General features: G+C 36.1%; 1 protein-coding gene across 1 annotated transcript in view; it reads left to right on the forward strand.

Moving 5' to 3' along the window:
* Positions 1-5804: 5804 nt before the first annotated feature.
* LUZP2 (leucine zipper protein 2) overlaps positions 5805-13663 on the forward strand; it is a 384944-nt gene continuing 377085 nt past the window's right edge. Inside the window, exon 1 of the mRNA XM_045556578.1 lies at positions 5805-6020. Coding sequence (XP_045412534.1) covers positions 5959-6020 — 62 coding nt within the window. The 5' untranslated portion in view covers positions 5805-5958. The remainder of the gene's footprint in view (positions 6021-13663) is intronic.

The following is a 13663-nucleotide window of genomic DNA, read 5'->3' on the forward strand; positions in this document are numbered from 1 at the left end:
GTGTGTGTGTGTGTGTGTACCACATTTTCTTTATCCATTTATCTGTTGATGGACACTTCAGTTGATTCTACATCTTGGCTACTTTGAATAGTGCTAAAATAAACACAGGGGTGTGGCTACGTCATCAATTTGGGAAGGGATGGATGAAGCAGCATTGATGAAAAGGTAAAAGAAATCCAGTTAAATAGACAGAATAAGTTCTAGTATTTGATAGCACTATAGGGCTAAGATAGTTAACAGTAATTTATTGCATATTGCAAAATAGCTAGAAGAGAAGATTTGGAATGTTCCCAACACAAAGAAATGATAAATGTTTGAGGTGATATGCTTATTACCCTGATTTGATCATGACACATTGTATGCTTGTTTTAAAAATATCACAGTACCCCTTAATATCACTTGCACCCCCTAAATGTGCAATTATTATGTATAATAATTTATAATAATTTATAATTAAAATAAAAGGGAACTAGAGGTATTGGGTTTAGCTTTTTTGTTGGTTTTTTAATTTGTTGTTTTTTGCTTTGTTTTTGTATGAAGCACAGACACTGATATTAGCCTTATATTGCTCTTCTTTCTTTTAGGAAGCAGTTGGCTTTTAAAAAAATAGATAATTATCCTTATTAGAGGAAATTACCTTGCAGATAGTTTTAATTAGCAATGATAAAACACTGGGTATGAAAACAGGAAACAAATTTTTAATAAACCATGTAGATCATATATTTTTATTTTAATGACTAGATCTATAGATATCTGAATAAGATTAGTAATTGGCCCATAAAATATATAAATAGAAGTAAAATTTTGTGTAATACCTTTACCTTCCTTGCCACAAAGGAAAGAGAGAAGTGTCCCCCTCTTATTCGTAACATATTCATAGTATGGTGAGGAACATAAAAATGTAATTACAATATTATATTATAAGTGCAATACTAAGGCAATCTAACATATGTCATGAGACTCAGAAAAGGAAAATTTCACTAAAGTTGTGGTGGCAGATGGATTAGAAAAAGCATTACAGAAAGAAGTGAGGTCCTTAATATGTCCTAAATGATTAAGGTAGCCATTCAGGTAAATTGAGTGAGATAATACTTCAAGAAGAAGGAATAACAAAAATTTTAAAGACACACAAAGAGAAAACTTTCATTACTATGTTTATAGTGTAGCATAAAAGTTAAAGAAATAAAAGAAAGAAGCATGTGTTGAATATATTATTGGAGAGTAATTTCCTAGAAGCTTTAAAGGAATAAAGAAATGGGCAATTTATATAGATCATACAAGTGGAATGGATTTAAGGAAAATCCGGGTGGGATTAAGGATGGGTGACTCTCAGGTTTATAACTTGGGTGATTGAGTTTATGGAGGCATAAGGAAATATACAGAAAGAGGATCAGACAAGGGAAGGATGAAAAAGAGTTCAACATGACTGAATTTGACTTTGAGGTATCCACGGGAAACCTAGGTAATGGCTCAATAAGGAAGTCTAGGCTGGAGATAAATTTTGAGATTTATAGCCATATTGGAGTTTGTAAAAATCATAAAAAATGATAAGTTTAACTTGGGAAAAATATAGGATTTTTAAAAAAGAGGATCAACAGTAAAACTCTAGGAGATATCAGACTTTAGAATATGAGAATAGCAAAGGAAATCCAGAAATAAGAAAAAGGTATTACTGTGAGAGAGAAAAGATAGCAGAGCTATTAAATTAGGGAAAAATAACCTTGTCAACAAATGATGCAAGACAATGATATACCCCATGTAGAGAAATGAATTTGAACCCCTACCTCATGAACATATAAAAATCAGACTACAGATTTATCTTTAAGATCTAAAACAATAAAAATCCTAGAAGAAAACATCAGCATAAATTTTCTTGATATTGGATGAGGCAAAGTTTTTGTAGATACAGCATCAAGAGCCTGGTCACAAAAGAAAAATAAATAGGTGAGTTGGACTTATCAAAATTAAAAACTTTGTGTTGCAAATGACATCATCAGGAAAGTGATAAGACAAACCATGGATTAGGAAACATTTGTAAATCATATATCTAAAAGGGAATTGTATCAAAGAAATACATACAACTCTTACAACACACACAAAAAAAAGCTCAAGCCACATAAAATAGGCAAAGGATTTAATGAATGTATCTCCAAAAATGTATATGAATGTCCAACAAGCACAATAGAAAATGCTCAATATGATTAACTAACTGGTAAATTCAAATCAAAATAACAATATTACTTCACATCACCTAGGATGGCTATCATAATTAATAAATAAGTAAAAACAAGTGTTATCAAATTTGTAGATAACTTGATGCCTTCATATATTACTGGTGGAAACGTAAAATGATATAGCTATTTTGGAAAACAATTTAGAATTTCCTTAAAATATTAAACATAGAGTTATCATATGACCCAGGAATTCCACTTCTAAGTATATATCCAAGAGAATTGAAAACAGATGTTCACACAGCTTTTATATGAATGTTCATGGTAGCATTATTCATAATAACTAAAACATGTAAACAACCAAATATCTATCAATTGATTAATGAATAAAGAAATGTGGTATATCTATACAATGAAACACTATTCAGCAATAAAAAGAAATGAAGTACTGATATATGCTATAACATGGATGAACCTTGAAACATAAATGTGAAAGAAACAAGTCACACAAACACATATAGTATGATTCAATTTATATAAAATGTCGAGAATTGAGTAACCCATAAAGACAGAAATTAGATTAGTGTTTGCCAGCTGTGGAGAGAAGAGGTGAAGAGAGGAGTGGGGAGTAGCTGCTAGTGAGTACAGGGTTTCTTTAGGGGTGATGAAAATATTCTGGAATTATATAATGGTGATGATTTCATAACCTTGTGAATATGTATTAAAAACTGAATTATACACTTTAAAATGGTATAGTTTTGGTACCTGAATTAAATTTTAGTAAATGATTTTAAAAAAATAGCCTCAATCCCAGCACTTCATGGAGATTCAGCACAACTGGATAGGCTTTCTTGGTTTTTTTTTTTTTTTTTTTTTTTTTTTTTTTTTGTGTGTGTGTGTGTGTGTGTGTGTGTGTGTGTGTGAAACTTGGGAATAGTTACTACAAACAATTTTTGCTGAGTTCATGTTGGGCCTCAGCATAGGACAAGTGATTTCAGCTAAGTTAATTTGTTGTCTATACTATTGTATCTTTAAAATTCATATATAAATGCTCTGAAGCCACAAAATCAATTCTGGATTTGAGTTTTCCTGTGAGTGTGGACAGAATGTCATGGGTGACAGAATGTCACATGGTCCTATAATTCCCCAAGAAGAAAAGCCTTCTGAAAGGCACATCTGTACTTGAATTCGTAATAATACTTCAATTATGTAAATGTATAGGAGTTTCCAAAATCTCACTTGTGCTCACCTTCCAAGATGTGCTCTCCTAAAGCTCTCATGCCCCTCTAAGTTATCTTTTTTCCTTCTTACAGAAAAAGCAAGAATGCTAACATACCTTGTGGTTCCCTAAAGGTGTCCAATACAGAGACACAACAGAAGTCTGAGACGCATTCTAAACAAAGTTCATTCTGATACTTCTTTTTCTTGGTTAATATTCTAAGGGAGTTTTATTATTGTAGTTTATATCTAGTAGAAAGTAATAAAATTTAGGTTGGGGAAAGTCTTTTTTTAATAGGTATAATTTTTTTCTTCAATAAAGCATATATTTTGAAGTGATACAGACTGAATTTGAATGTCATCTCCACTACATAAATTAATGGGTGACCTTGAGCAAGTTACTTAAAACTTTGAGTTTGTCACCTTAACTGCAAAAGAGAAAAATCATAGAAATGACTACCACACTTGGTTCCTATGATTAGGACATAAGATAATGAATGCAAACTTGTTATGTAAACAAAAATGTGTTCTACAAATATGAATGTTATTTCCTGGTATATACATTTTTTATTACCATGTAGCCATATGTCTTTGTTGAATATACAACTCAAATGATCTCCTTCAAAGTGAGCAGGAAATCTATTGTTAGAAAATTCTGGTAGGAGCAAACTAGAGTTTGTATTTTTGCTTGGAGTTGAGTTCTATTTTAGCAAAGCACAGTGGCATTTTTCCTTTGCAAATGGCATGCAATCCACAAGTGAGTTGATTTGTATATACCTACTTATATCTGTTGTGGATCTTACTATTCTATTGCTCTAGGGGCTGATACTCACTTTGCAAAAGTTATTGTAGGTTTTAAAACAAATCTGTTCAGTTTGAATGTCTTAACTTCAACCCCACTCAAAAATAGGCAATTTACTCTTTAAACTTGCATCCTGTAAAGGTTTACAACAAATGCATTTTTCCTACAAATAATGTCTTCAAAATATTAAAGAGGATACTTCATCTAAATCTTACTGCAAATAGCTTTCTCCTGAACAAAATGGAATATGACCTGAACCCTCTGGATGGAAGTTCCTGGACCCCAACTGTCCATTGCCTTTTGGGTCTTTGGTGCACCTCAGCCTTTACTGAACACCAACTTTGTGTCAAACACTGGATTAGGTGTGGTAGGTGTGATCTTCAAGGCAACAGTAGGATTTTCTTAGAAATTAACAGAACCAGTTTTTTAAAAAGTCCAGCTCAGATCTTGATGGTCCTCAAGTTTCCTCCTCACATCTGTAATAATGATAATATTAATTTCTATTTCACTATGATGGCTCATGTCAGGATCAGATTAAATGTATGAAAAATTACAGGATCAGACTAATGTACGAAAAAGTGTTTTATAAAGAATTATTTAACATATATATATATCCAGCAAAATATTATGTTGTAAAGATTTGAGTATTTCAGTAGATGAAGTGGTTCTGTTTACCATAATTGAAAACTTGGTATTTTGTATTATAGTTTCACTATTTAATTTTTATAGTTAAATTTTCTAAATAAAGCTTGTTAAACATTGGATGTTCTTTATAGAACATTCGGAAAACATAGAAATCAAAATGACACATACAATCCTCTGCTTTCCAATACTATCACTCCGAGTTAATTACTGTTAACATTTTAATGGATTTTTCAGTTATGTCTCCTCGATGAGTCTCACCGGAGGAAAAGGACTCCTTCAGGTGCGTGAACTTGGGCCATCAGGTCCAACCCCCATGGCCAGGTGCTGGCACAAACAGACTCTGAAATCAGAGGAAGATCAGAAATCTTCAAAACGGAGAAGCAGCAGACGTCTCAGAGGTCCCGAAATGTTCTTTGTAGTCGACATTTACGGGTTAAGAAGCTTGCATTGCGGGCCCAGGGTGCGTTTCTGGACGCTACTTGCTCCTGCTTCCTTCCATCCGTACTGAGCAAATCATCACGCATTTCTAATGAGAACAATATTTTAAACACTCTCCGGAGCGACGTCCTTCCCAACACCCTGTGATCAGGTGAGGGACACCTGCCTAAGACTCGGACTCTAACCGTGTGATGGTCTTTCCCGGTGAATTCGGTCTCACCTCCCGCCGAGGATGCAAGTTCAATTATTGGCAAATTAGATTTCTCCTCTCCCGCGCCCCTCCCCTCGCCATCCTGGGGAGAAGCGGGGACAAATGGTCCGCTCCTCGCCGGCGCTCGCCCGAGTGACCGGAGCGCAGATCGGGGGCGCAGGGCGATCGCTGGGCAGCCCCCCCTCTCCCCGCGCCGCCTCCAGCGCGAGTGACAACGCGCCCTCCGGGCTCCGGAGCGGCGGCTCCAAACAATCCCGGGCAGGGCTCGCCTCGCCGGTGACATCACTCCTGAAGATACTCCCCGCTCCCAGCCCCTGCCTTCAACCGAGGCGTCCGTCCGTTTGTCCGTCTCCGTCTTTCCACCGCCCGGGAGGGATCCTCGCCGGCTGGGAACGGAGCCGGGCACCGAGGAGCGACAGGACCCCGAAGAGGCGAAAGGCAGCGAGGGAAGGAGGACCCCGGCAGGCGACGGCATGAAATTCAGCCCAGTGCACTACTTGCTGCCTCTGCTGCCGGCGCTGGTCCTCAGCACCAGGTGAGTCCAGGAGCGTGTGTGACCCGAGCCAAGGGGCGCCACCACCGGGTGAGGTCGGTCCCACTGTGGGTCACCAGCGGGGGCCACGGCACTTCAGCTGTTTGCATCTCCCGCCCAAGTAAGAAGGTCCTTCTATGATTTGGGCTCTGAAATCCTTCCGGGAGAGCAAGCCCTTTTCTAGTTATTCCAGCCCCTTGGAGAAAGTCTCGAGATTGCCCCCAGTGAAGAGACCAAGAGCTTCCCCTTTTAGAGGGAGAAAAAGACATTTTTCCCTCCAGCCCTAGAAGCAGCGAACAGGGAACATGGGGTAATAGAACAAAATAGAGAGACAAGGAGGGAACTGCCACCAGGCAGTGTATTACGTTGGAGTTGTCTCAATAACCCTGGAGCTTCTCCCCTCCCCCATGTGTATCTGATTTTAAGGTAGAGGGAACCAGAGAAAACAGATTAATCCTGGAAGGTGCTAAGACTTGTATAAAAGTTCGTGGAATCCCGAAATGGTCTGTTTTAATGCCTTGGGTAGGCTCAGTGATAGGCGTTTTGATTTGGCTGTCTTGTGAAGGGGTCTAACTAGAGAGCACAGAAGGCGATTAAAAGTTAGAAGACACTCTCAGAGTGCTGATGCAGAGACCTTAGTCAGAAACAATTAAGTACTGTGTACTCCATCACTGGCCGTGGATGGGACTATAAGCCCCACTACAGAGGAGCTATTTTTAGTGGAGATTTAAAATGCAGTGATTGAGAAGAGTTTTGTGACTCCCCAGTGTTGATCAAGTCCCAAAGTTGGTGATGGGTTTGCTTTCTTCTTCTACAAGTGCAGTACAAAGGTGGACTGTTTCATTGCCCAGGACTGAGTCTTTATTCTGCATGCCCTTAGCATCGTATTGGCAGCAACCTCTTTCCCTTGGCTACTACAAAATAAAATAACCCACACAGGATGAGGATCCTTTCAAATCTACATGAATAGAAACATTATCTTATTGTGCATTTGATGGAAAATAAAGTAGGGATATAGGATTGTATCTAATTATGAAATGGAAAAGGATGAAGAAAACTCATTATCTCGTAAAAATTAAGACTAAAATTTTTGATTCCATTCTGAATCTACACACCCTCTTTCAGGCCTGAGGAACCAAACTTTCCTTTTAGTGTAGGGACTGTTTCACTTGGCCCCAATAATTCATGAATTTAGTCTTTCTTTGCAAAAAAGGCCAGGTGACTTCCCCAGAGTAAAATGGAATGTCAGTTTTACTCTTTATATCTTCTAAGGTTTGCTTGTCACTTCAGTTTACAAAATACGGATGGTTTCAATGAAAATCGGTTTCCTTCCAGTATTATAATAATTTGCTCCAAATACAGCACCCCTCTTAATATTTGTGGTTAGCTCTAAACAGCTCAATGCAAATTATTCATCAGTTATTCTTTAAATTCTTGCCACCCACAATTAGGTTGTAATTTAATAATTACTTGTAGAGTCTTCTAGAGAAAGGAAATTTTCAAAGTTCTGATACTTAAGTAGGTGCTCATCAACACATGCATAAAATAGTAAATATTTAAACAATGGAAACCCAGTCTACAATGATTTTAAAGACAGTGAAAATTTCTAGAGTTCCAAAAGTACATTTGCTTTTTCAGGATGCCATAGTTTAATTGACTAGAAAAGCTCTATAGTTTCTAGCTTCCAAAGTTTAAATGTCAGTTATATAATACAAGGGCAAAGAGCCATCATATTTCCCTTTTATTAAAGGGCTAATTTTGATAAGGAAAAATTTCTTTAAAAATAATCCACACGTTTATTATGTCAAAAACTAGAATAGTCTTTCCTAGTTCACTTTAGGTACAAAACTTCTGCAGTGTTGGTTGTATATGAAAACTGTGACTGGTCTTTAAGTTTTATTAAAAAAACATGCTGAACTTGAACAAGTTTCATAATCAGCTTTCATAATCAGTAGCCTATCCTGTTAGTGTGATTACTCTGTAGCTATTTATTTTACTGGATACCCAGAACATCCTGTGACAGTAAACAAATTTGAAAATGAATGTGGTGCTATGAATGTGTCATTTTGCAAGAAGAGAAGGTTTTAAAGAACTCAAACAGAAGGATGTTCTCTTTGTGATATTTAACAATTCTTATAAGCACGTGGTTAATGTGCAGATTAAAACCTAAACTGACAGCTTTGCAAGAACAGTTGCGTTAGTGGGGTGAGCTTGTTGTCCTGCTGGGAAAAGCTGTGTAGCTCAGCCATGGCCACCTGTGACATTGGATTTTCTAGCCAAAGACTTCTGTTAACTTAGTTTCTTAGTCAGTGGTCCTGAATGTGAAGCAAATGGTATTTTGCACATTTAGACCCCATCGAATGCATTAACAGAGGGTGGTAACTGCTAGTTTTTCTCATAGTCTTGGGGTGATGTCACCTGTCTTTTATTGTCAAATTCTTTCTAAGGTGTGGAGAATGCAGAGCTGAGACTTGATGCAAAAATATACTTGTTTCATAATCTCTCTTAGTGTATCTCCTTAATACCTTGCTATGTTCTTTTCAATAGTTCTAAAGTTTAGCTCTGTTTTAAAGTACAGGAGTGTGCACACTAAAATACTGCTGCAGTTGGAAAGGTAGTCAGTATACAGTATTTTTCTAGCCACCGGGGCACAGCCCTAAAACAGCCCTTCACTTAGAATAGGAATTTTTGAACAGTTTTCTGTTTCTGTTTGTCCTCCACTTTTCCTGTAGCCACTTTAGATGCTGAAGCACAAAATCTCATAATTTCATCATAATGAACACTATCAATGGCCCCCAAAATCAGTTACTTTATTTGTCCTGAAAGACAGATAAATGTTCACCTTAAACAATAGCCAAGCAGTTTTCTCTGTTTTACTGGTAAACCCCATAGAGTTGAAAAGAGCTGCTTAATTTCCTGACACACCGTTTCTCCTGTTTAGAAAGTGCATAGAAATTCAAAAACACCCCAACAAGTTAATGACATGAATAATGTAGTTAATACAGAAACCTATTTAAACTGTTCACAATAAATGCGGTCAAAGAAAGCAAACACATGTTGGTTTAATAGCTTCAGAGTAAAATGACTGTACTTTTTAAATAGCCTCATTCTGTAGAAGTATTAAATTGCTATTCCAAGGTAGCCAGTAATGCACTTCAGAAAGAAGTAGTGTGGGTATTGAAAGTAATGGTAGGGTGGAAAATTCTTTAGAAGTTCTTGGTGAAAAAGGACCCATGGAGTGCTGGTGAAGGCTTGTGCTTTAGACTGCTGAACCTCAGTCCCTTTATGCTGTGGTTATGCTCTTGATGCCTTTGGATTGTTAACTTTTAAATGACTTAATGGGGAGAGAGACATGGCAGGGGAGGAGTGAAGGTCTACTGACTTGTAGTGGTTTTCCATCAAGGAAGAACTTTGAGCATCTCGTCGGTTATAGTCCTCCCAATAGGAGTCACCTCAGAGGTCTCTCCTGGGCCCTCTGATCAGCAGTCACACAGAATGTTTACTTTGGAATCTATTTTTAGATGGGACTGTATACTGAGGAGGCCCTAGGCTCCTATTTGTCCTGTGCCTTAATCTAACCTCAGGATCAAGTTGATGTATTGCATAAAGGAAAAGACAAGAGTCACAATAAACACACACACAAAAATGTCTAAACAAATAAATTTCATGTAAGAAGCAGTTTTGTAGGAAGCGGGTTTGTTTTTCCAAGTCCTGCACACACTGAGTCTGCTACACATGCCTCTTTAAATGACCCTACCTATATTCCTTTATTTGTGATAAGAATTGTACCTTCTGTGTAAACAGGTTAGTGAAATGTCTTTCCCAAGAAGATATTAACAAACAAATATTTTGACTTCTCAAATTACAGTTTTGGACCTTAGTTGCCTATTTCCAATAGCAGTTTTTAAAATGACTTATTTGGGGATTGTCTTTGTGGGTTAAATTTTCTCTATGACTAATGATACAGACACCTCAAACATTTATGATTTGACTATACAATTGTCCTTAACCAAATTCCACATAATTGAAAGGAAGAACTTGACCTTCTAACCAGGAAACAAAAATCACTGAAACCACTAAGGAGTGTGTGGTTCTAACAAAATTATGTTTTCTCATGTATGCTGTGAGAGACTCTGTGTGTGCCTGTTTTTGCATGATTTATAGGAGATTAATTTAAAATCCACTTAACAAATGGGGCTGAATCATTTAAGTAACCTAATTAAACAGATACTGTTTAAAATTATGTTTTCTTCTCTGGGAAATCCAGAAAAAAAAACTATCTGAACTTATCGTCATCCCTTTAGAGATGTCTTTGATGTTTTCAATATAATGCATTTAGAGTGTGCTTGAGGCCAGGCCCTGTGTTTCATGCCTATACTCCTAGCACTTTGGGAGGCAGAGGCAGGAGGATCAATTGAGGCGAGGAGTTCAAGAACAGGCAATAGGGAGACCCTGTCCACACACACACAAAAAAAACTACCTGGTGTGGTGGCATGAGCCTGTAGTCCCACCTACTTGGGAGGCTGAGACAAGGGGATCTCTTGAGCCCAGAAGCTTGAGGTTGCAGTAAGCTATGATGATGCTACTGCACTCCAGGCTGGACAACAGAGTGGGATTTTATCTCGAAAATAAATAAATAAATAAAAATGTGCTTGCAGGAAGTCAGTTATTGTATGAAGAATTAGGACAACAAAACCGTAGATTAGTTGCACATGCATATCACTGTAATCTATATAATAATTATATATAAGACAAATATGTTGAGTAAATAACAATAACAAAAGTTTTATACAAAGTTCTAAGTGTGAATGGAGAAAAGAGTGAATAATGCCAGTTAAGGAATATCAGAAGTAACATCTACTTTCCAAAGACAATGAGAAGAATGATATTTTGTAATCAGCTTTAATATCATACAACACCTGCTAGCTGTGTGATGTTAAATAAATTGCTTATCCTTTCTACACAGTTTTTTGATGTAGAAAGCAGAAATTCTCATAAAACCTATTTGAGAAGTTTGTTGTAAGGACTGAATGAGTTAATCCACAAAAAGAGTTTAGTATATTCTCTAGAACACAGTATCTTCTCAATAGGAGTTAGCTTATATAGCTATTACTTTATAGTTATTATTTTTATGAAATCTTTGCATTTGTGATTGATCTGGACATAGCAGAAAAAAAGGAAAACTTGAATACAAATCAATTGAATGACATCAAATAAAGAAGAAGTGTAATCATCATCCAAAAGAAAGGAAATACCTGCAGAGAAGAGAGGAAGCAGGAGGTGTAATAAACATTTCTTGGTAACTAGACTAGTTCTTCTCAAAAGTGTTTTGGAGAAGTTCCAAAATGGTACTATGTATTTTGGAAAACACCATCAAAATTTGGGATATTTAATTAAATCACATAGAATGATATTTAGCACAAAAGTATGCATTTTGCTACATGTATACTATTTAAAATGTAATTGCATTTATAATGTATAAATCATAATATGAAATCAATGCCATGAGCACAGGAGTCAATGAATAAAAAAGGATGCTTTCAAACTACATAGGTTGGGTGAATGTAAACATTTTTATGACTCTATTTTCTACTTGTTCAGTGATTTTGTAATTTACTTACAATCTCTAAGAGATACAAATTCTTAGAAAAATTAAAGAAAGAAAAGGTAACATTGAAATATTTTTCTACTATGGAGAATAGTTTAAGAACCACTGATATAGATGAATCCCAACTATTATGTCTTAAAAATCATCATATGAAGGGGACCTTATACTAAACCAGTTTTGAAAATGGTCTTATTATCTACTCTCAACTAGTTTGCACATGCATTATCATAAAGTCTTAACAGTTATGCCATGAAATCCTGACTATTACCTAAAAATATCTTTTGTTCCTATAGGTTACTGTGTGAATGTGTGAATGTTTTTTGTACGACAATATCTGTCAACTAAATGGATCATAAAATGGGATGTGATTTGCTGCTAAGAGGAATTAAAAGGTATATATCATGTTAAGTGTGCAGCAGAGAAAGTGCATGTGTTTACTAAAACCTGTAACTCACGCTTCGTGAGTATAGAAGACACAAGCTGAAGGTCAACCAAGTAAACAGTGCGCTCTGAGAATTCTTTCATAAACACTAGGAGACATAATTATCCCTTGGGTAGTGATTGCATTGCAATTATGTCTGACTTGTTTGGTGTTGCTTTCCAGTATTTTAATCTTTTTAAGTGTACTTTAAAGAGCCTGCTATGGAGAAACATGCTGTGAATACAAGGTTGTGTTCTAGTCCCAAATCCTACGTTTTAGAGGTGAGAAAACTGAAACCCAGGGTGGTTGAAAATTGCCCAAGGACACAGAGGGAAAACAAAACTAGAACCCAGAACTTTCCACTATACTCTTTCTGTTCTGTTATGTGACTCCTTTCTATGACATATCTCTTCTGTAATCAAGCCACATGTGAATGAATAAGTTGGTACCTACCATGTGTCCAGAACTATTCTGATTATTGTGGAGTATAAAGTAACTTTAAAATAAATTCTCCAACCATATGCAATTGTGATAAAACAACAGGCTATAAGACAAAGGAAATTACAGCAATAAGGAGTTGAATATCATTTTTTATCCTGTATTCAGTTGATTTTTGAAGAGTGTTTTGGCCTTTGTAAGATTCTAGGTCATTTTCGAAACTCAAAACAGTCATTAATGAGTTCTCATCATTGCACACAATTTACTTCCCAAAAGATACACCTATAATTGTTCCTGTTGACCTTTCAGTTCTATTGTAATGTGATATTTTTGGTGCCTTTGGGACCTTTTCGTTGAAATTATTTCCTATAAATGTAGTTCCTAGACATTTGCTCATATATTCTTCACCTGTTAAATCTAGACTGAAACTGTGTGGTACTGCTCAATGGGAAGCATACTGGCTATACTTGCAAAGATGTATTCTGAATTATGTTCACATCCAGCTTTAATGTATCATAACATTGCATTTTGTTTGGTTTACATTTCTCTATACTTTCATCATGACATGTATAGTTTATAGTTACATAGCATCTTTAGGATCAAGTGGTTGTAGATTTTATTCTACTTGTACATATCATAAGCTCTTTTCCTTTGAATCTGTTCCCTAACAACTCTGAGACTTAAATTTCTCATCTATGAAATGGAAAATAATAATATCTAACATGTTAGGCCCATCAGGATTGAAGCAAATGTATTTAAGTTATATCTCAATACATAGCACATAGTGTACCTTATAGTCCCTCAGAAAATGCTGAGACATGTTAGCTATTACTATACACAGGAATTACAATTTAGTGTGTTGATTTTATATAGGATACCTTAAGCAGTCAACATGAAACTTAACACTTTTCTTAAAAATCAATATAAATGAATTCCTTAAGTTAATTTCAAAGTTCTAGACTGGTACAATCAAAATATAAAATCATAGTGTATTTCCTGATAAGATTCTGCTGGGATGAGGGTGAGAAGGGAACTAAGCCAGTGAATACCTTTTATGAAGATGAATACAAACATTACCCATTGTGTGGCAGATACGCCTTAAAGAGTACCTGAAGAGAAAATACCATACCCTGAATTCTAATCCTTGTTGATAATTAAATAAGTGAAGGTTATAGGCAT

This window comes from Lemur catta, chromosome 7 (genome assembly GCF_020740605.2).
Source record: "Lemur catta isolate mLemCat1 chromosome 7, mLemCat1.pri, whole genome shotgun sequence".
Lineage (NCBI taxonomy): Eukaryota > Metazoa > Chordata > Mammalia > Primates > Lemuridae > Lemur > Lemur catta.